The sequence below is a fragment of the Corvus moneduloides genome, chromosome 1, assembly GCF_009650955.1.
Source record: "Corvus moneduloides isolate bCorMon1 chromosome 1, bCorMon1.pri, whole genome shotgun sequence".
NCBI lineage: Eukaryota > Metazoa > Chordata > Aves > Passeriformes > Corvidae > Corvus > Corvus moneduloides.
In genome coordinates, this window is record NC_045476.1 from 418,275 (window position 1) to 437,506 (window position 19,232).

General features: G+C 69.8%; 4 protein-coding genes across 4 annotated transcripts; 1 reads left to right on the forward strand and 3 right to left on the reverse strand.

Moving 5' to 3' along the window:
• Window positions 1-828: 828 nt before the first annotated feature.
• Window positions 829-7,752, reverse strand: LOC116440955 (zinc finger protein 135-like). Its single transcript, XM_032102384.1, has 5 exons — window positions 6,727-7,752; window positions 5,922-6,030; window positions 5,491-5,604; window positions 4,108-4,927; window positions 829-3,507 (listed from the first exon to the last, which is right to left on the reverse strand). Exons 1-5 carry the CDS (start codon window positions 6,748-6,750, stop codon window positions 1,980-1,982), a joined length of 2,595 nt encoding a protein of 864 aa, XP_031958275.1. The 5' UTR covers window positions 6,751-7,752; the 3' UTR covers window positions 829-1,979.
• Window positions 7,753-9,484: 1,732 nt separating this feature from the next.
• On the forward strand, window positions 9,485-11,961 carry RARRES2 (retinoic acid receptor responder 2). Its single transcript, XM_032102131.1, has 5 exons — window positions 9,485-9,735; window positions 10,827-10,928; window positions 11,391-11,495; window positions 11,577-11,690; window positions 11,816-11,961. The coding sequence occupies exons 1-4, from the start codon at window positions 9,553-9,555 to the stop codon at window positions 11,688-11,690; spliced, it is 504 nt and encodes a 167-aa protein (XP_031958022.1). The 5' UTR covers window positions 9,485-9,552; the 3' UTR covers window positions 11,816-11,961.
• A 206-nt stretch (window positions 11,962-12,167) lies between these two features.
• LRRC61 (leucine rich repeat containing 61) lies at window positions 12,168-14,634 on the reverse strand. Its single transcript, XM_032101445.1, has 2 exons — window positions 14,554-14,634; window positions 12,168-13,745 (listed from the first exon to the last, which is right to left on the reverse strand). The coding sequence occupies exons 1-2, from the start codon at window positions 14,599-14,601 to the stop codon at window positions 12,888-12,890; spliced, it is 906 nt and encodes a 301-aa protein (XP_031957336.1). The 5' UTR covers window positions 14,602-14,634; the 3' UTR covers window positions 12,168-12,887.
• Window positions 14,635-14,747: 113 nt separating this feature from the next.
• Window positions 14,748-18,253, reverse strand: ZNF467 (zinc finger protein 467). The gene is made up of 4 exons (XM_032099942.1): window positions 18,173-18,253; window positions 17,492-17,551; window positions 17,299-17,379; window positions 14,748-16,984 (listed from the first exon to the last, which is right to left on the reverse strand). Exons 2-4 carry the CDS (start codon window positions 17,517-17,519, stop codon window positions 15,306-15,308), a joined length of 1,788 nt encoding a protein of 595 aa, XP_031955833.1. The 5' UTR covers window positions 17,520-17,551; window positions 18,173-18,253; the 3' UTR covers window positions 14,748-15,305.
• Between the last annotated feature and the right edge of the window lie 979 nt (window positions 18,254-19,232).

The following is a 19,232-nucleotide window of genomic DNA, read 5'->3' on the forward strand; positions in this document are numbered from 1 at the left end:
GGGGAAGAGCACCGGAACCGGGTGCTGGGGGTACCGAGGGGTCCCCGGGCCAGGCGGGGGAATTCTGCTGGTGGGGCGGCGGCGGCGGCTGCACCGGTGGGTGCCGGGATCCGGCTCCTTCCCAGTGCCCGGTGGGCCCGGGATCCGGCCCCGCTCCGGCTACGATCACCCACCCCGGCAGCGTCACCCGCGCCCGCAAACGGGGCTGCTCGGGCACACACCCCCCCTCCAAGACCACCCCCGCCAAATCCCGAGGAACCGGCCTGGTGACTCCGGAGATCTGGGAGCCCCCGCACCAGAGGGTCCCACACTGGAAGGGTCCCGCACCGCGTGTCCACCCCAGGACAGGAACACCCGGAGCCCCCGGCTCCTGCCCCTGCAGCCCCTGTGCCCGAACCTCCCAGAACTCAGCCGGGGTGGCACCGGGTGTCCCCAGCCAGAGCAGGGGAGCTCAGCCACACGCCTGGCCAGTGGCACAGTGTCTGTGTCCCACTGGGTCCCCCCAGTGAGAGCTCCAGTGTGAGACCCCCCCCCCCCATCTGTCCCCAGGAGCACTGGAGGCGTTGGTGCCACCCCCGTGGATGTGACAGTGACCCTGGGGTCGGCTTGGTGGCCACCCTCATCCTGAGCTCTCACGTGGTGTCCAGGTGAGGTTTGGTGGTTGCAGAGCACGTTGGAAGATCCTGGCACAGTCACTGTCACTGTCCTGGTGGGCCCTTGGTGATGGGCTGGGGGGCAGAGCCTTTCCCGGGGCTCAGGCCAGGACTGCGGCTCCAGAGAGGCCCCTGTGTTCCCCCCCAGCCCCAAAGAGAGCACGTGGAGCCCCAGAGCCGTCAGAAGCTTTTATTTTAAATAACCTCAAAAAATAGAATTGCAGAGAGCAGAGCTGGGGGAGGGGGACTGCAGTGGGACCCCCCACCCGGCCGGGCCTCCAGCGGTGGCTGTCCCGGTGTCGGTCCCGTCAGAAGACCCGATTCCCTCTGGGATGAAGCAATGGCAGCTCCCTGTGGTGTCTGTGGCAGAAGCTCTGCCCGAAACCATGGATCCCCGGCTCTGTCACATCGGGGGGACACGAAAACACCAAGCAAACCCCAGCAAAGCACCCCGTGCCCTCCGTGCCGCTGGAACCCCGCACAGGCCCCCCCACCACCTCCGGCTCCAGCAGCCACCCGGCATCACCCATCCCAAATCCGGAATATTGAGTCCCAAAGCGCGCAGTTATCCAGAGCAAGCAGAAGCACAAGCTGCCCCCCCCATGCCCCCGGCACCGGAGGCATCTCCGGGGCCCTTCTGGAAGCAGAGCTGAGCCCCTCCAGGCCCTTTTCCTTTTCCTGGCTGCTTTCCCGGTGCGCTCCCAACTCCTCCGCATGGAGCTGCACTGGGGATCCCAGGAAGTCAGCCCGTAGCAGGAAGGGCCCCACACTCCCATCCCAACCGTGTCCCTAGGGAATACCAGCCAGTCCGGAGCAGGATGGAAGGCTCTGCAGGCACAGGGAGCCCTTGGGGGCCCCTCTTGTCCCATGTCTGGCTCCAGTGGGTGCAGCTCCACTGTGTCTAGCTCTTTCTGGTCTGTGTGGCTGGAGCCAACATGACAGATCGGGTCCAGCGCTGTCCCCTGCACACCTCTGGTGTCTTCCCAAGCCAGAAACGTGTCATGTCCCAGTCTGGAGCTCTGCTTTGCCCCATCGGCCCCTGCTGGAGGCTCCTCCAAGTCCCAGTCCTGAATCCGGCTGGTGGTGTCCCCTTGGCACCAACCCCTCGGCTCCATCGCTTTGGCTCTGTCCCCTCGGCCCCATTCCTTTGGCTCCGTCCCCTCGGCTCCATCCTGCACCAGGTTTGCTGTGGGTGAGCGCAGGAGCCGACGGCCAGCCCTTGCCGGGGAGGGTCTCGGTGGGGGTTCCAGTGCGGGGGATTACAGGCAGGTGGGACAGGGTGGGGGTCCTGGTGCGGGGGTCTCAGCGTAGGTCCCAGCGTGGGGGTCACAGGCAGCCGGGACACGGGGCCGGTTTCTCCTCGCCGCACTCCCGCTCCGGCGCTCCCGGCACTCGCTTCTCCTCGAAGGCCCGAGCGCAGCCCCCGGCCTTGGGCCAGAGCTGCCCGCGGGGGGGCTCGGGCGGGCGGGGGGCCAGGCAGGCGGCGCAGCAGCACGGGTGGGGCAGCCCCGGCGCCCGGGGGCTCGGCCCCCCCCCGGGGCACTTGCAGGGGGGCACCGGGGCGGCGCCGGGGCCGGGGGGGGGCTCGTCCTGCATCAGCTGCAGGAGGATGTCGGCGGCGCCCGTGGGGCTGTCGGGGCGCGCCGGGGGGGCCCCGCGGGAGCACGGCGGCAGCAGCAGCGCGGGGGGCTCGGGGCCCTTGGCCAGCGGGTCCCCGGCGGCGCAGGGCGGGGCCAGGCCGGCGCCGTGGGTGCGGCGGTGCCGCAGCAGGTGAGCCTTCTGGCTGAAGCCCTTGCCGCAGTCGGCGCAGCGGAACGGCCGCTCCCCGGTGTGCGTCCGCAGGTGCACGGCCAGGTTCACCTTCTGCCGGAACCGCTTCCCGCACTCGGCGCACGCGTGGGGCCGCTCGGCGCAGCCGTGGGGACACTCGGCGCACGCGTGGGGACACTCGGCACACGCGTGGGGCTGCTCGGCGCAGCCGTGGGGTCGCTCACAAGGGTGGGGCCGCTCGCAGGGGTGAGGATGCTCGGCACAGGTGTGAGGATGCTCGGCGCAGGCGTGGGGACACTCGGCACAGGCGTGAGGCTGCTCACACGTGTGGGGCCGCTTGGTGCAGGCGTGGGGCTGCTCGCAGGGGTGAGGACACTCAGCGCAGGGGTGTGGCCGCTCGGCGCAGGGGTGTGGCTGCCCGCAGGTGTGGGGCCGCTCGCAAGCGTGAGGATGCTCCACACAGGCGTGAGGATGCTCCGCACAGGCGCGGCGCTGCTCGGCGCAGGTGTGGAGCCGCTCGCCACAGCCGTGGGGACGCTCGGCACAAGCGTGGGGATGCTCGGTGCAGGCATGGGGGCACTTGGCACAGGTGTGCAGCTGCTCGGCACAGGTGTGCGGCCGCTCGCCACCGCCGTGGCCTGGCCGGAGCCCCCCATGCTCCGCACAGGCCTCCCCGCAGAGCCCACAGGGGAAGGGGCTCCCAGTGGGGTCCAGGGCGTTGGGGGCGGGGCCGGGGGTCCCGGTGTGCACCCGCTGGTGCACCCGCAGGGACAGTTTGCTCTTGAAGCGCTTGGGGCACTCGAGGCAGGTGAAGGGCTGGCGGCCCAGGTGCGTCTTCTGGTGTGCCAGCAGGTTGGGCTTCTGCGCGAAGCGTTTCCCGCACTGGGCGCAGGCGAAGGGGCGCTCGCCCGTGTGCACCCGGTAGTGCGTCACCAGGTTGCCCTTCTGGTTGAAGCGGCGGCCGCAGACGCCGCAGGTGAAGGGCCGCTCACCTGTGTGGATGCGCTGGTGGGTGGCCAGGTTGGTTTTGAGGCTGAAGCGCTTGCCGCAGGTGTCGCAGCGGAAGGGGCCGCGCCCGCCGGGGCTGTGCCCGTGCCGCGGCAGCCGCTCGCACTGCGCCAGGCCCCGCCCGCACTCGGGGCACGGCCAGGGCCGGCCCTCGCCCGCCCGCACCGGGGGGGACCCGGGCGGCCGCTCGGCGCCCGGCTCAGCTGGGGGGGCCCCGGGGCACGGCTTGTGCCCCGCGTGGCTCTTCTGGTGGGCGACGAGGGCAAGCCAGAGCCCGAAGCTGTTCCCGCACTGGTTGCAGATGAAGGGCTTCTCCGGGGGGGCTGCGGCGTCCCCCGGCCCCGGCTGCGCCCCCAGGGGCCCCAGGAGGGGGGGGCCGGGGGCAAAGGGCGCGGCGGGCGCCTCGGGGGGCCGCAGCAGGGGCACCTTGGGGCAGAAGCCGTCGCCGCAGTGGGCGCAGGGGAAGGGGGCCTCTCCCGGGGGCGGGGGGGGAAAGCCCTTCTCGGGGCACGGGAACAGCTCGGCGCCCTCGGGGGGCTTCGGGGCGGGCGGGAGCGGAGCAAAGGGGGCAGGGTCCTGCGGGGCAGGCGCAGGGGGCAGCAGGGCGGGCGCGGCCCCGAAGGGCGCGGCGGGGGCCGGGCCGCGCGCGGGGCAGCGGCGCTGGCGGGGGATGTGCGTCTTCTGGTGGGCCTTGAGGGACACCTTGTCCTTGAAGCACTTGTGGCACTGGGCGCAGGGGAAGGGGCGCAGGTCGGTGTGGGTGCTCTGGTGCGTGACCAGGTTGGTTTTCTGGGTGAAGCGCTTGCCACACTGGGCACAGGCGAAGGGCCGCTCACCTGTGTGCACCCGGTAGTGCGTCACCAGGTTGGTTTTCTGGTTGAAGCTGCGGCCGCACAGGAAGCAGGAGAAGGGCCGCTCGCCCGTGTGGATGCGCCGGTGCGTGATGAGGTTGGGCTTCTGCCGGAAGCTCTTCCCGCACTCGGGGCACACGAAGGGCGCGTCCTCGGCGCAGCCCCGCGCCGGCGCCCGCGCCCGTGCCTTGCCCTCATCGGGGTGGGCACCGTGGATGCGCTGGTGCGCCAGCAGGTTGGCCTTCTGCGAGAAGCTCTTGCCGCACTGGGCGCAGGGGAAGGGCCGCTCGCCCGTGTGCACGCGCCGGTGCGTCAGCAGGTTGGGCCGCTGGCTGAAGCTCTTCCCGCAGTCCCCGCAGCGGAACGGCTTCTCCCCAGTGTGGATGCGCTCGTGCGTCACCAGGCTCTGCTTCTGCCGGAAGCCCTTCCCGCACTGGGCGCAGCGGAAGGGGCCGGGGACGCCCCCCTGGGCCCCCCAGCAGCCGGCACGGGGGGCCGGGGGGTCCCGGGGGGACTCGGGGCCGCGCTGCCCGCCGGGGAACCAGCGGCCGGAGCTGCCGCCCGCGGCCGGAAACAGCTCCAGGGAGCCAGCGCCGATCCCGGGCTTCTCCTCGGGTTCCACCTTGCTCACCCGCCCGGGCTCCACTGCACCGGAGAGATCCCGGCGTTATCCCGGCTCTCGGAGAATTCCGGGCTGTCCCGAGCAGGGAGGACCCGGGTCCAGCCCCCCCTTCCTCGTGGGCCCCTCAGCGCTGAACCACGGGGAACTGGGACACCCCAAAGAGCCTCAACTCCCCAGGACTCTCCTGGTCTGTGACACCCCAAAGGGACCCCAAACCCCCCGGTTTTTAACACCCCAAATGGTCCAAACTGGTCTAAAATGGCCAAAACTGGTCCACAAAACTGGCCAAAACTGGCCCACAAAACTGGCCCAAACTGGCCCACAATGGCCAAGAAGTGGCTTAAAATTGCCATAAATTGGTCATAAGTGCCTGTGAACTGGCCCAGAATAGCCCCAAAATGACTGAAAATTGGCCCAAAATGGCTGAAAATGGTCTTTAAACTGGTCCAAACTGGCTCAGAGCAGCCTGCAACTGGCCCCAAAAAGTTCTAAACTGGCCCAGAACACCCCCAAACCATCCCAGCCCATCGTTTCCCCTAAGCCCCCCGATCCCACTGCTCCCCCATTCCCACGGGGCCAGACTCACCAGCACAGGGGCTGCCCATGGCCTTGGAATCCTCCGGGCCCGTCCGCGCGGCTCCAAATGGCTCCTCCGGCGGCTTCATCCCAAACAAACCCCCCGGCTTGAAGAACCGGTACCCTGGGGGAACACAGGGCACCGCAGAGCCGGGATCAGGGACAGAGCTGCCACTGGGAAGCTGGGAAGCTGGGACTGAGCCACTCCTGGGAGAACCGGGCTCTGGCAGTGGGGGATGGAGCCGCCCCTCGAGAATCAGGCTCCAGGTGAGGTGGGACAGAGCCATTCCTGGGCTCTGGGTTCCTCCTGCAGCCTCTCCCATCCCCGGGAATCCCCAGAACACTTTCATCATCCCAGTTCAAAGTTCCCACAAAAATGCACGGAGCTCTGTGCGGAAAATTCCACCCCGGCCCCCACTCCAGGGTGTTCCCCCCACTCACCTGTGCAGGGATCCGATGGGATCTCAGCGCCAACAGCATCCAGCTGGGATCCGGCCCGCGGCGCTGGGCTCAGCCGGGAATACGGGAGCAAATCCAGGGCGTGGGCGGGCTGGGGAGGGGGCAGCGGCTCAGCGGCATTTTGGGGCCATTTGGGTCATTTTGGGATGTTTGGGGACCTTTCCCTGGGTTTGGCCACAGGCCAAGGGCAGGGATCATGCCCCTATTCCTGTATCCCAAATATGAGGTCCGGGTTCTTTGCTCCAGGATGGAGCCCACATCCCTGCTCCCCCAATTTAGATCCCCACCCCTCCAAACCAAATCCCTGCTCCCCCAGCAGATCCCTGCTCCCCAAACAAGATCCTTGTTCCCCCAAAACAGAGGCCCAGCCCCGCTCCTCCAGAACAGATCCCTGTCGCCCCAGCCCCACTGCCCACCCCCCAAACCAGCTCCTTTTCCAGCCAGGACCCGCACCGAGGGAGGAACCTTTCCTGAGGAGCCACTCCCGCTTTTCCAGGGTCACTGAACTGCTCCCAAGCCCCCCGTGCCCTCCCGGATTCCTCTCGTGTCCCCCAACCCCCGGAGCCCGGCGGAGGCAGAGCTGGGGGGGTGGCGGCCCCCTGCGCTCCGGGACTTCCCAAAGCGCCGATTTCCCAGAAAAACTCTTGGAGGGCTCCAAGGGTTGAAGAAAAAAATCACCGGAAAAGCCCCCGGCCCCGGGAATTCCCGCCGGGATCTCCCCAAATGTCCTGGGGCGGTGGAGGAGCGGGGGATCCCCCCGGGAATTCCGCCGGAATCCCCCGCGTACCTGGGGCGCTCCCCCCGCGGACATCGCTCCCCCGGGCCCCTTCCCGGCCCCTTCCCGGTCTCTTCGAGAGCTCTTTCCCAGCTGCTTCCCGGCTCTTTCCCGGCCTCTTCCCAGCCTTTTCCTGGTCTCCTTCCGCCACCGACTCCCTCAAATGGCCGCGGCGGGGTCCTGGGAGAGCGGGAGAGCCGGAATGTGAGTGGGAGTGGGAACGGGGACGGGAACGGGAAGGGCAGCGGGAGTGGGAGCGGGAAGGACGGCGGGAACCAGGCCGGAGAAGCGCGGCAGTCCCGGAGCGGCTCCGGCGGCCTCGGCCCCCCCGTCCTCCTCCTCCTCCCCCCGGAATTTGGGGTGCGGAAGGCGCCGAGCGGGGCCGGATCCGGCTGTGGACGGCGAGAGCTCGGGAACGCTGGGAGTTGTAGTTCGGGATGGGATGGATTAGATGGGAGCGAGCGGGAGTGACCTGCGCCAGCAGGGAGTAGGGAATGGCCCCGCACGGCACCGGCTTGTGCAGCCGGGAACAGCCCCGGGAGCCGGGAACGGCTCCGGAGTCAGGAACAGCCCCGGCACAGCATCGCCTGGAGAACCGGGAATAGCCCCGGGAGCCGGGAACAACCCCGGCACAGCATCGCCTGGAGAACCGGGAATAGCCCCGGGAGCCGGGAACAACCCCGGCACAGCATCGCCTGGAGAACCGGGAATGGCCCCGGGAGCCGGGAACAGCCCCGGCACAGCCTCGTCCTGCCAGGAATAGCCCCGGGAGCTGGGAACGGCCCCGGCACAGCCTCGCCTTGGCAGTCAGGAACAGCCCTGGGGCTCGGGAATAGCCCCGGCATGGAATCGCCTCCTCAGCCGGGAACAGCCCCGGGAACCGGGAACAGCCCCGGGAGCCGGGAACAGCCCCGGGGCCACCGGGCCGGATTCCCCCGAGCCCCCGCCGGCTGCTGCGGCAGCTCCCGGCGCTCGGGGATCCCGGCTCTGCTCGGTCCCGGCCGCACCTCGGGGGGGTTCGGAGGGACCCCCGTGCGCCCCCAGCACCCACCCCCTCCTGGGGAAGCCCCGAACCCGCCGCTGCCACGTGTGTCCCCCCACCCCCGACACCCCCAAACACAGCCTGAGACCCCTGCAGGGCCCCGTGCCCGCCCCAAGCACCCCCGAACCCCGCCGAGCCCCCCCGGCCCCCCCGGATCACGTGACCGCGATGCCCGAGGACCCCTCCCCGGGAAACTCACGGGCGGCCGCTGCCCCACGGCGCGATGACGTCACGCGTTCGGTGACGTCAGCGCGTTGGTGACGTCACGGTGACAGCCACGGCCGCATCCGGCCGCGCCCCGTTCCGGGTCGGGGGGCGGGGCCGGGGGCAGCGCCCCCTGTCGGCGCCGCGGGCAACACAGCCGTGAGGCGATGGGCGGGGCCGGAGAAGCCCCGCCCGCCCAGGGCCCCCCAGTGCCCCCCAGTACAGCCCCAGTGCCCCCCGAGTGCCCCCCCAGTGCCCCCAGTACAGCCCCAGTGCCCCCCCGAGTGCCCCCCCAGTGTCCCCCAGTGCCCCCAGTACAGCCGCAGTGCCTCCCAGTGCCCCCCCAGTACTCCCCAGTACAGCCCCAATGCCTCCCAGTGCCTTCCCCAGTGCCTCCCAGTAACCCCCAGAGCCCCACAGTGTCCTCCAGTTCCCTCCAGTGACTCCCCAGTTACCCCCAGTGTCCCCCACTGCTCCCCAGTTCCCCCCAGTGTCCCCCAGTGCCCCCAGTACAGCCCCAGTGCCTCCCAGTGTCCCCCAGTGCTCCCCAGTACAGCCCCAGTTCCTCCCAGTAACCCCCAGAGCCCCACAGTTCCCCCCAGCTCCCCCCAGTGACTCCCCAATTACCCCCAGTGTCCCCCACTGCTCCCCAGTTACCCCCAATGTCCTCCCCCTGCTCCCCAGTTCCCCCCAGCTCCCCCCAGTGACTCCCCAGTTCCCCCCAGTGTCCCCCACTGCTCCCCAGTTCCCCCCAGTGGCTCCCCAGTGCCTCCAGGGCTCCGTCAGTGCCTCCCCAGTGCCACCCGCCCCCCCCGGTGCCACCTGTGTCCCCCTCCCCTGCTGCCAGGAGGGGACAGCCGGGACAAGGACAGCCGGGAAGAGCAGGAGGCTGTTCGCAGCGGCTGGAGCCCGTCCCCGGGGACACCGCACCATTCCCGGCGCCCGGAGCCATTCTCGGGGGACAGGAGCCCATGGCCGGTATCAGGAGTTTGTTCCCGGGGGCAGGATGTCATTCTCAGTGGGACATGACAACATTCCCGGCGGGCAGGAGCCATTCCCGGGGAGCACAAGCCCGTTCCTGGTAGTCAGGAGCCCGTTCCTGGTAGTCAGGAGCCCGTTCCTGGAGGCTTTGCTCCCGAGGACAGGAGCCGGTTCCTGAGGGCAGGATGTCATTCCCAGTGGGACATGAAGCCATTTCGGGGGACTGGAGCTTATTCCCAGGAGCAGGAGCTCATTCCCGGGAGGCAGGAGCCCATTCCCAGGTGCTGGAGCCCGTTCCCAGGGCAAGATTTTGTTCCCGGGGGTAGGATGTCATTCGCGGGGGCTGGAGTTTGTTCCCAGAGGACTGAAGCCCATTCCCGGGGGCTGGAGTTTGTTCCCGGGGAGCAGGAGCCGCTCCCGGCAGCCCATGACGCTATTCCCGGGGTCTCTCCCTCCATCCCATTCCAGCCCCTCCTCCCGGGCCCCGCGGGGTGGGGGGGGGTCACCCGCGGGGCCGTCCCGGGGGCGGATTTGGGGGCAGATCCCAGGAAATCGGCTCATGCCAGCCCGACGCCAGCGGCCCGTGGATCCGTGAGGCCGTTCCCGGCGGGATGAGGCTCCCGGTGTCCCTGTGGCTGCCGCTGGCCCTGGGGGTGGCCGCGGTGGCCGCGGTGGCCGCGGGCCAGTCCCCGCTCCAGCGGCGCGTGGTCCGGGATGTGCTGGAATATTTCCACGGGCGCAGCAACGTGCATTTCCTCTTCAAGGAGCGGGAGGTGGACGGGGTCATCGAGCGGGTGAGTAACGGGATTCGGGACCGGGAACCCGTATTTGGGCGCCGGGATGGCCACAGGAATGGGGAGGGGTCGGGGAGGGGCGCGGGTGTCCCAGAGGGAGTGGGGGGGGGGGGGGGACGGAGTGTCCAGGAGGGAGCGGGCAGTGGAAGCGGCCATCGAGGGGGGGAGCAGGGGTTGGGATTGGGATCTGGCATTGGGGGGTCACGATGGCCACGAGAACAGGGAGGGGGTCAGGGTAGGTGTCCTGCAGGGAGCAGGTGGTGAACGGGGTCATCGAGCAAGGGAGCAACAGGATTCGGGATCGGGATTTGGGGCTCAGGATCCGGGATCACCATGGGAATGGGGAGGGTGTTGGGGTGTCCCAGCAGGAGCAGAGAGAAGGTTGAGGAGGGGATTGGGGTGTCCCAGAGGGAATGGGGAGCGGGTCGGGGTGTCCCCGAAGGAATGGGAGATGGACAGGGTCATCAAGCAGGGGAGTTTGGGATTTGGGATTCGGGGTTCAGGATTGGGATCCGGGATGGCCACAGGAATGGGGAGGGGCTCGGGGTGTCCCGAAGGGAACAGGCGGGCACTGGGGTGTCCGGGGGTGCCCCGGGATCGGCCCTGCTGGCCAGGCTGAGCTCGGTTATTCATTAACGGATCCGAGCTGATCCCAGTGCCCCCCGGAGCGGGTCCATCCCGGGGTGCCCCTGGATCACTGTCCCGAGTCTGGAAAGGGCCAGGACTCCAGGGGCCCCCCACTTTGGGCCACTTGCCCATCTCGGAGCCACCCTGGGGTCATTCCTGGGCTGGGTTTACCGGAGGTTCTCTGGGATTCAGGATCCCTCCCATGGTTCAGGGTCCCTCCTGGGATTTGTGGTTCCTATGGAGGCTTTGGGGTCCCTCTCAGGGGTTGGCGTCTGTGGGGTTCAGGGTGTCCCCCAGGATTTGGGGTCCCTCTGGGGGCGCTTGGGTCACTCCTGGGGTTTGGGGTCTTCCCGGGGGCTGTATTTCCTTGGGAATCTGTGGGGTTTGGGAGTCTCTCCAGAGGCCAGGATCCCTCCGGGGGATTCCGGGGCCCTGCCACACCCTCCCACCCCCCGTTCCCACAGGAAGACCCCTCGGGGACGTTCGTGCAGCTCCGGCTGGGCCTGGCACAGACGGCATGTCGGAAGCGAGCGCCGCAGCGGCACTGCCGGGTGCTGGAGAGCCGGGTGAGGGGGGACCCTGGCGACGTGTCCTGGGGGTGTCCCTCCTCCCCTGGGGCACATCCCAGGGAGCTCCCATCTCCCTTGGGCCCATCCTGGAGTGTCGCCCCCTCCCTCAGGACACATTCCAAGGTGTCCCTCTCCCTTGGGGCATATCCTGGGGTGTCCCCCCTCCCTTGTGGCACATCCTGTTCCCCCATAGGGCCCCATCCCTTAGGCCCATCCCTGGGTGTCCCCTCTCCCTTGGGTCCCATCCCGTTCCCCCATGGGGCCCCATCCCTTAGGCCCATCCCTGGGTGTCCCCTCTCCCTTGGGTCCCATCCCAGGGGTCACACGGCCCCTCAGCCTCCCCCAGGCCCCCTTTCCCCCACCATGCTGCCATGGGTGTCAGGGTGGGACAGAAGGGACGGTGGTTGGTGCCGAGGGGTCCGCAGGGGTCCCGGGAGTGACATCCTGCCATGTCCCCAGCGGAGGCCAACCTGCCTGGCCTGCTACAAGTTTGACACCAGCGACGTCCCCAAAGTGCTGGACAAGTACCACAACTGCGGCTCCAGCCACCACCTGGCGGCCAAGGTGAGGTGTCCCCAGTGCCCCCCAGTGCCCCCGGTGTCCCCCCGTGTCCCCACCCGGTGCCAGCCCCTGCTGTGCCCACAGGAGATCCGGCAGCGGGACGAAGCCGAGTGCCGGGCGGTGGAGGAGGCCGGGAAAGGTGGGGACCTGCTGTACCTGCCTGGAATGTTCGCCTTCTCCCGGGGGCTGCCAGCCTAGGTGAGTACGGGGACACCGCTGGGGACACCCCGGGATGGGGACATGGCTGGAAGAGCCCCCCGGGATGGGGGGGACAGGGGGACAGAGGGATCCCTCACAGCCCCGACTCCGTGCCCCCTTTCCAGGCACCACAGCACCGATGGACGCTGCCACGGCAGTCCCGGCCTCCCCCGCTTGTCACCCCCCAGCACAGTGTGACCAAGGAGGGTCCTGGACGTGTCCCCCCCTCCCACCTGTCCCCGCTCCCCAGTAAACCCAGCGCTGGCTCTGCTGTCACGGCTCTTATTCCCCCCTGGCACCACCCATGTCACCCCCCACCCGTTGTTCCCGGGATGAGGGATGGGGACATGGTGGGTGGGGAGTGGGCTCCATGTCACCACTGCCTGTGTCACCTGTTGTCCCCAGGGGTGAAAGATAGGGAAATGGTGGGTGCAGGCTGAGCAGTGCAGAGACCCCTGAGGCTGCAGGACACAGGGACGCTGGAGGGTGGGACACGTTTAATGCACAGTGCCACCATGTCCCCTGTCCCCGAGATGTGAGATGTCCCACGGCTCCTCTGGTGTTCCCTGGGGATCCTGTGCTGGGCTGTGGTGGCAGTGGGGGTCTCCCAGCCCAGTTTTGGGGGTCCTGTGGCTCAGAAGATGAAGGTGCTGGGCTGTGGTGACACTGGGGAGGTGCCATAGTCCTGGGTGGGCTGTGGTGGCTCTGGGGGTACCCTGGTTTCAGTGTGGAGGTCCCACAGCTCAGAAGATGAAGGAGATGGGCTTGGGGTGGCTCTGGGGGTCTCACGGCGACAGTGTGGGCTCTGAGGGTTTTCCTGGATCCATTTTTGGGGTCCCATGGCTAAGAAAATGAAGAAGTTGGGATGCGGTGGCACTGAGAATCTCCTAGACCTGCTTTTGGGGCCTCACAGTTCAGAAGATGAAGGAGCTGGGCTGGGGATGGCTCTGGGGGTCTCCCGGCCCTGGTTTTGGGGTCCCACAGCTCAGGCTCTGGGGGTTCTCCTGGGTCCATTTTTAGGGTCCTGTGGCTCAGATGATGAAGGCTTTGGGCTGTGGTGGCTTTGGGGGTTCTCCAGTCCCATCTTTGGGGTCCCACAGCTCAGACCACAAAGCCTCCAGGCTGTGGCACCTCCGGGGGGTCTCCTGGCCGTGCCAGGGTCTCTGGTACCTCCGGACACCCCCAGCCCTGCCGCGCTCAGAAGCCGAAGTTGCCGTGGTGGCGGCGGCCGAGCGCGCGCTGGGCCTGGGCGATGGAGTCGTCGGCGCGGCGGCCGAGCTCGCGGCACTCGCGCAGGGCCTGGCCCAGCTGCCGCGTGGCCTCCTCCAGCACGGCGCTGCGGCGCGGCGGCCGCGGCTCCCAGAACCCGGCCTGCACCCACGGCTGCGGCGGCTCCGCGGGCGCGGCCGGCGCGGCCTCGGCGTCCAGCGCGGCGTCCAGCTCGCCGCACAGGCGGAACAGCTCGCTGCCGCGGCCGGCCACGCGCTGCCCGTCGATGGCCTTGAGGCCGGGCAGCATGGCGGCCAGCGCGGCGCGGTAGGCGGGCGTGGCGCACACGGGGTTGCCCAGGTTGCCCAGCGGGTCCCGCAGCCGCAGGCTCTCCAGGTGCCGCAGCCCCTGCAGGCAGCGCAGCTGGCGAAGGCTGCGCAGGCGGTTCCCGGCCAGGTTGAGCTGGCGCAGGCTGCGGCAGCCCCGCAGCGGCTCCACGCTGGCCACGCGGTTGCCGGCCAGGTTGAGCACGGCCAGGGCGCGCAGCGTGGCCAGCGGCGCCAGCCCCGCGATGGCGTTGCCGGACAGGTCCAGCCACTCCAGGTTGGAGCAGTCGGCCAGGCAGCCCAGGTGGGCGATGCCGCGGCCGCGCAGCCGCAGCAGCAGGATGGACTCCAGCGAGAACTCGCCCGTGGTGGCCTTGAGCAGCGCCGGCGTCACCCGCACCCCGGAGCCGTCATCCTCTTCCTCCTCCTCCTCCTCCTCCTCCTCGTCCTCCTCGGACGCCTCCGACACCTCCGGCTCCGGCGCCTCCTCCCTGCGCCCCTCCATCCCCGCGGGGAGGTCCTGGGGGCACAAAGGGGCTGGGGGTGGCACTGGGGAACCCCCCGGGGCGGCCCGTGGGGTACCCTGGGGTATGGGGACACGTGTGGTGTGTGAGTGGGGCACAGGGACACACATGGGGCACATCTGGGGGGAACAGGGGACATATGTGAGGGGGTGTGGAGCACAAAATGTGGGGCACATCTAGGGGTGTCACGTCCTCCTCCCCACGCCCCTCGCATCCCCGAAAGGAGTCCTGAGCAGGGAAAGGGGTTCGGAGTGGCATTGGGGAACGTCTCTGGGAGACACGGTGGCTATGGGATGGTCTGGGGTGTGGGGACACGTGTGGAACCCATCTGGGGGTAAACTGGGGTGCAGGGACATGTGTGGGGCACATCTGGGGGGGTCTTGGGGGTGTGAGGACACGTGTAGGACCCTAAGGCCATTGGGTGGTCAGGGGACAAGCATGGGGGACATCTGAGAGGAACCTGGGACACAGGAACAGGTCCAGAGCCCATGGAGAGCCTCCAGACCCCCAACACCCCCAGACCCACCCTGTTCCATCCGCCGGTGCCCTCAGGCCTCCCCGTTCCCCCCGTCGGTACCCCCATTACAACCCCAGACCTCCCATTTCCCTCGCACCCAGCCCCGCGATCTCAGACCCCCCCCCCGTTCCCTCCCCCGGTGCTCCCAGACCTTTCTGTGGCCCCCCCCCGGTGCCCTCGTGACCCGCCCCGAGCCCCCCCATTCCATCGGCCCCTCCCCGCCCCCCGGTGCCCCCCAGGTCCCCCCCAAATCCCCCAAACCCCGCTCCCCCCCCCCCCGCTCTCACCGCACGGCGGCTCCCGGCCGTCCCCGAGGCCCCGCCCCCCGTTGCCATGGGGACGAGGCCCCGCCCACCGCCCAGGCCACGCCCCGCCTGGTGGGACAAGTGCCCGCCCCGGTCACGCCCCCTCCTCTGTGGCCACGCCCCCCGCCCCCCGGTCCGTCTGCCCGCCCCGAGATCCCCCCAAGGTCCCCCAAAAGTTCCATAAAAACGGCTTTATTGGCAGCAGTTCGGCTTCATTCACGCTGTCTCCTGGCCACGGCAGCGCCGCAGGGGGGAGATCGCCTCCTGTCCCCGGGCTGGGGTCCTCCCGCGTCCCCCACACCGACCCCGGCACCGGGGCTTTGCAGCGCCACCGGCCACGACGCTCTGGCGGCCGCTCCTGCGCCACTGCCGGTGGGAGAACGGGCCGGGATCCTGTGGGATCCCCCTGCCGGGGCCCCCAGTGCATCCCGGCACATCCCGGCTCTCAGGATGTGGCACCGGAACATCCCGGCATCTTCCGGCACATCCCAGTGCTGGGGACTCGCCACCGGCACTGCTGGAGGCACTGGCACATCCCGGCACACCCCGTGCAGGGTGCCGAGGATGCAGCACTGGCAGCTACTGGGTCCCCTGGCACATCCCAGTGCCAGGACTCACCGCCGGCAGCCATCAGGGCCCGTGGCACCTCCTAGCACATCCTGGCATCTCCGGGTACATCGCAGTGCCAAGGATTCACCACTGGCATCTGCTGGGGCCCCGGTACCTCCTGGCGTTCAGGGGCAGAGGGTGGGGGGCTCTGGCCAGCTCAGCTGGGACCCAGTGACGCTGGTGCCAGTGGCAGCGGTGGCTGTGCCCATCCCCGTGCCAGTGCTGGCCGTGCCCGTCCCTGTGCCCATCCCGGTGCCGGTGCCGTGGGTGCGCTCGTGGCGCTCCAGGTGAGTTTTGCGGGTGAAGCCACGGCCGCAGCGGGTGCAGCGGTGGGGCCGCAGCCCCGTGTGCACGGCCTGGTGCCGGCCCAGGTTCGTCTTGGAGCTGAAACGGCGGCCGCAGCGGGCGCAGGCGTGGGGCCGGGTGCCCGAGTGCACCAGCAGGTGCCGCGCCAGGTGCGCCTTGCGCCCGAAGCCGCGCCCGCACTGAGGGCAGGTGAAGGGGCGCTGGGCTTGGGGCACCTGCGGCGGCTGTGGGGGGTCCTGGGCACAGCCGTGGCCACATTTGGCACTGGGCACCTCTGGCCGGTGCTGGTGGTCCTGGGCACCGGGCACTTGCGGGGGCTGCAGGAGGGGCTGGGCGTCCTGGGAACAGCCGTGGCTGCAGTTGGCACTGGGCACCTCTGACAGGAGCTGGGGGTCCTGCACGAAGGGGCGCTCGGCCCTGGGCACCTGTGATGGGTGCTGGGGGTCCTGCGCTCCGGGCTCCTGTGGGGGCTGCAGGGGGTGCTGGGGGTCCTGGGCACACGTGGCACAGCTGAGGGCTCGGCTCTCCAGGTGCTGCCACAGCTGTGACGCCGAGTTCGGCCTCCAGGTGAGGCTCGTCCCGCACTGGGGGCAAATGAGCAGCTTCTCCTCAGCAGGGACATCCCCGTCCCCATCCTGGTGCCCATCCAGGTGTCCATTTCCAGCTCCTGGCATCGGTCCCGTGTGCAGCCGCAGGTGCGACGCCGGGTTCTGCTTCCAGGTGAGGCTCATCTCGCCCGCCGGGCACGGCAGCGGCTTCTCCTCGGCGGGGCCGTCCCCGCGTCCCTCCCCGTCCCCATCGCGGTGTCCGTGGCCCAGCGCGGGGTCCCCGTGCAGGCGCAGGTGCCGCAGGAGATGCTGGCGGTGGGCGAAGCGGCGGGGGCAGCGCGGGCAGGGGTGCGGGCGCTCGCCGGTGTGGGTGCGCAGGTGCCGGTCCAGGTGGGTTTTCTTGCGGAAGCGGCGGGCGCAGCGCGGGCAGGGGTAGGGCCGCTCCCCGGTGTGCGTGCGCAGGTGGGAGCGCAGGTGGATGCGCTGCCGGAAGCGGCGGCCGCAGTGCGGGCAGGGGAAGGGCCGCTCGCCCGTGTGCACCCGCAGGTGCCGCGTCAGGTGCGCCTTCTTCCCGAAGGCCTTCCCGCACTGCGGGCAGCAGAACGGGCGCGGGCCGGGCTGGGAGCAGCGCCCGCACCCGCCGGGGCCGGGGCTCATCCCCGCGCCGATGCCGGGGACGATCCCGATGCCGGCGCCAACGCCGATCCCGACGCCGTCCAGGGGCGGCCTCGGCCCCCAGGCCGGCAGCACCCCGTATCCCAGCTCCTCCGGGCACGGCTCCTCCGCTTTGCAGGCACCAGCGCACCCCGGTGTCCCGGCGGGATCGGGGGGGATGGCGCCGGGCAGGGGCTGCGGAGCCAGTGGGGCCTCAGCCCCGGTCCCGGCTGCCCCTGCCCAGGCCTCGTCCTCATCCTCCTCCTCCACCTTCACCTTCCGCACCAGCCACTGCCCTGCAGGGACACGGGGGGGCGGTGCCAACGCCAGCATGTCCTGAGACAGCCACTGGCACCAGGGCATGGTAACTGTCACCCAAGGACCTGGAGCTGCCACCGGCAGTCATGGTGACCATCAAGCCCAATGGCACCAGGGACACGGTGACCATCAATTTAAGGACCTGGCACAGTCACTGGCCCTGGGGACATGGTGACTATCCCCCAAGGACCCAGCACTGCCACCAGCTCCAGGACGGGGTGACGATGACCGTGTGGCCCCAGCGTTCCCGGGAGATGCCTGGTAGTGCCGGTGTCACCACTGTGTCCCTCACCTGAGCTGTGGAGCTCCGGGTCCCCTGGATTGTCCCCGTCACCCTCGGGAGTCACCTCTGCCTTGGGAACCACCAGCCACTCTGGGGGGACAAAGAGGCACAGACAGGTCCCTCCCCGGCTCAGGGGTGGCCCCGAGCACCCCGGGACCCCGCGGTCCCCACCCGAGACCACCCGGAATCCCCCAGTCCCCACCTGAGCCGGCACATCCCGGTGCTTCCATCTCCTCCGGCTCCGTCTCGGCCACGGGGAGACCTGCGGTGGGGGGGGGGGGGGGGGGGGGGGGGGGGCCGGGTGAGCCCCCCAGACCCGAACTAGGGCCCCCCTGCACAGCCGGGGGGGTTCGGGATCCGCCGGCCCCCCGGGCACATACCCCGGGCACGGTGGGGGTGACCGCTCTCCTGCCTGGGGGGTTCCGGGGGGGTCTGGAGGGGTTCGGGGGGAATCCACGGGGGATTCAGGAGGATCAGGCAGGGTTCGCAGGGATCCGGGGGAGTCTCGTGGGGGTCTGGGTGGTCCGCGGGGTACCCGTGGAATGGTGTTCCCGTCCTGCTCCCCCAGCAGCTCACGGCCACCCCACCCCCTTTCTCCGTCCCCCCTGGACCCCCCCGTACCCCCACCCAAGCCCTTTTCGCACCCCCAGCCCCCTCTGGGCCCCCCCACTGTGCCCCAGGCCCCTCAGTCCCCCTTCGTCCCCCCCCCAAACGGTTTTTGTTCCCCCCACTGTCCCCTCCGTGCCCCCCCTTCCCTTCCCGTCCCCGCCCTCCCATCCTGCCCCTCCCCCCCCCAGTCCCCTCGCCCTTCCTGCCCCTCCCGAGCCCGATCCCGGTCGCGATCCCGGTCGCGATCCCGGTCCGGTCTCGGTCCCGCCCGTACCTGTGGCCTCGGGGCTCCCCCGGCCCCACCGGCTCCGCCGCCGCCGCCACCGCGCCCCGCCCCCCGCGGTGGCCGCCGGTCCCCCCGCCCCGCCGGGACCGCCCCCCGTGTCCGCACTCCCCGGGTCCCCCCCGGGTCCCCCCCCGTCCCCATGTCCTCCACCCCAGTGCCGTACCGGGTGTCCCCCTTGGAGGGACACGGACACGGACACGGACACGGACACGGACACGGACACGGCTGGGTCGGGGACAGGATGGGGGGGGGGGGGTATGGGGGCACGGGACAGGGACACGAGGACAGCGGGGGACTTGGGGACACACAGGAGACATGGCGAGAACAACGGGCCAGGACACGGGATCGAAACGGGGACATGAGGGACACGGGCAGGAGCGGGCTGGGGGGACACGGGGCCGGGAGATGAGGGCACAGGAGACGTGAGGGGACACATCGGGGGGATACAGGGGGACACAGATGGGACACAAGGGGACTCGTGACAGGGACATGGGGACACGGGACATTGAGCGTGACCAGGACCCGCTGTCCTGCCACATCCGTGTCCCCATGCCCCGTGCCGGATCCCGGATGTCCCATGCCATTACCTTCTCCCAGGAAACGGGGAGCTGTCACCCTGATGTCACCATGTCCCCCCCCAGCCGCCAGCTGGGTCCAATCCGTGTTCCCACAGCTGGCAGCACTTTCGGGGACTTTCCATAAATCCCGGAGCCGCTTGGCAGTGCCAGAGCTGGGGCTGGTGAGTGGCATCGGGGTGGGTGGCATTGGGGGTGTTCCTGTGGGACCCCCTGGCCACAAGGACACCCTGGGAATTGTGACAATGGGGTCACCTGGAGCCCACTTTTCCAGGAAAACCAGGATCCGACATGGCCGGAGTGACGTGGCCGGGGGTCGCTGGGGGGGTCGTGGCCATCACGGTGCTGTGGGTGACAGCAGTGGGGGCAGCCACAGGGTGAGGAACTGGGAACGGGAACCGGGAATGGGGGGTGGGAACTGAAGGACGGGAACTGGGAACTGGCAATGGGAATTGGGAATGGGGGGTGGGAAT

What these genes read in the sequence shown, in the direction of transcription:
- LOC116440955 (XM_032102384.1), bottom strand. Translation starts at nt 6,750, where the DNA reads ATGTCCGCGGGGGGAGCGCCCCAG. An exon ending in CATGGGCAGCCCCTGTGCTG is followed by an intron (nt 4,928 to 5,490) that starts GTGAGTCTGGCC and finishes TCTCCGGTGCAG; the next exon opens with TGGAGCCCGGGCGGGTGAGC. An exon ending in CTCAAGGCCCACCAGAAGAC is followed by an intron (nt 3,508 to 4,107) that starts GCACATCCCCCG and finishes GCACGGGCACAG; the next exon opens with CCCCGGCGGGCGCGGCCCCT.
- RARRES2 (XM_032102131.1), top strand. Translation starts at nt 9,553, where the DNA reads ATGAGGCTCCCGGTGTCCCTGTGGCTGCCGCTGGCCCTGGGGGTGGCC. An exon ending in TGGACGGGGTCATCGAGCGG is followed by an intron (nt 9,736 to 10,826) that starts GTGAGTAACGGG and finishes CCGTTCCCACAG; the next exon opens with GAAGACCCCTCGGGGACGTT. An exon ending in GCCGGGTGCTGGAGAGCCGG is followed by an intron (nt 10,929 to 11,390) that starts GTGAGGGGGGAC and finishes CCATGTCCCCAG; the next exon opens with CGGAGGCCAACCTGCCTGGC.
- LRRC61 (XM_032101445.1), bottom strand. Translation starts at nt 14,601, where the DNA reads ATGGCAACGGGGGGCGGGGCCTCGGGGACGGCCGGGAGCCGCCGTGCG. An exon ending in CGGCCGGGAGCCGCCGTGCG is followed by an intron (nt 13,746 to 14,553) that starts GTGAGAGCGGGG and finishes TTGTGCCCCCAG; the next exon opens with GACCTCCCCGCGGGGATGGA.
- ZNF467 (XM_032099942.1), bottom strand. Translation starts at nt 17,519, where the DNA reads ATGGAAGCACCGGGATGTGCCGGCTCAG. An exon ending in ACCGGGATGTGCCGGCTCAG is followed by an intron (nt 17,380 to 17,491) that starts GTGGGGACTGGG and finishes TTGTCCCCCCAG; the next exon opens with AGTGGCTGGTGGTTCCCAAG. An exon ending in CCCGGAGCTCCACAGCTCAG is followed by an intron (nt 16,985 to 17,298) that starts GTGAGGGACACA and finishes GTGTCCCTGCAG; the next exon opens with GGCAGTGGCTGGTGCGGAAG.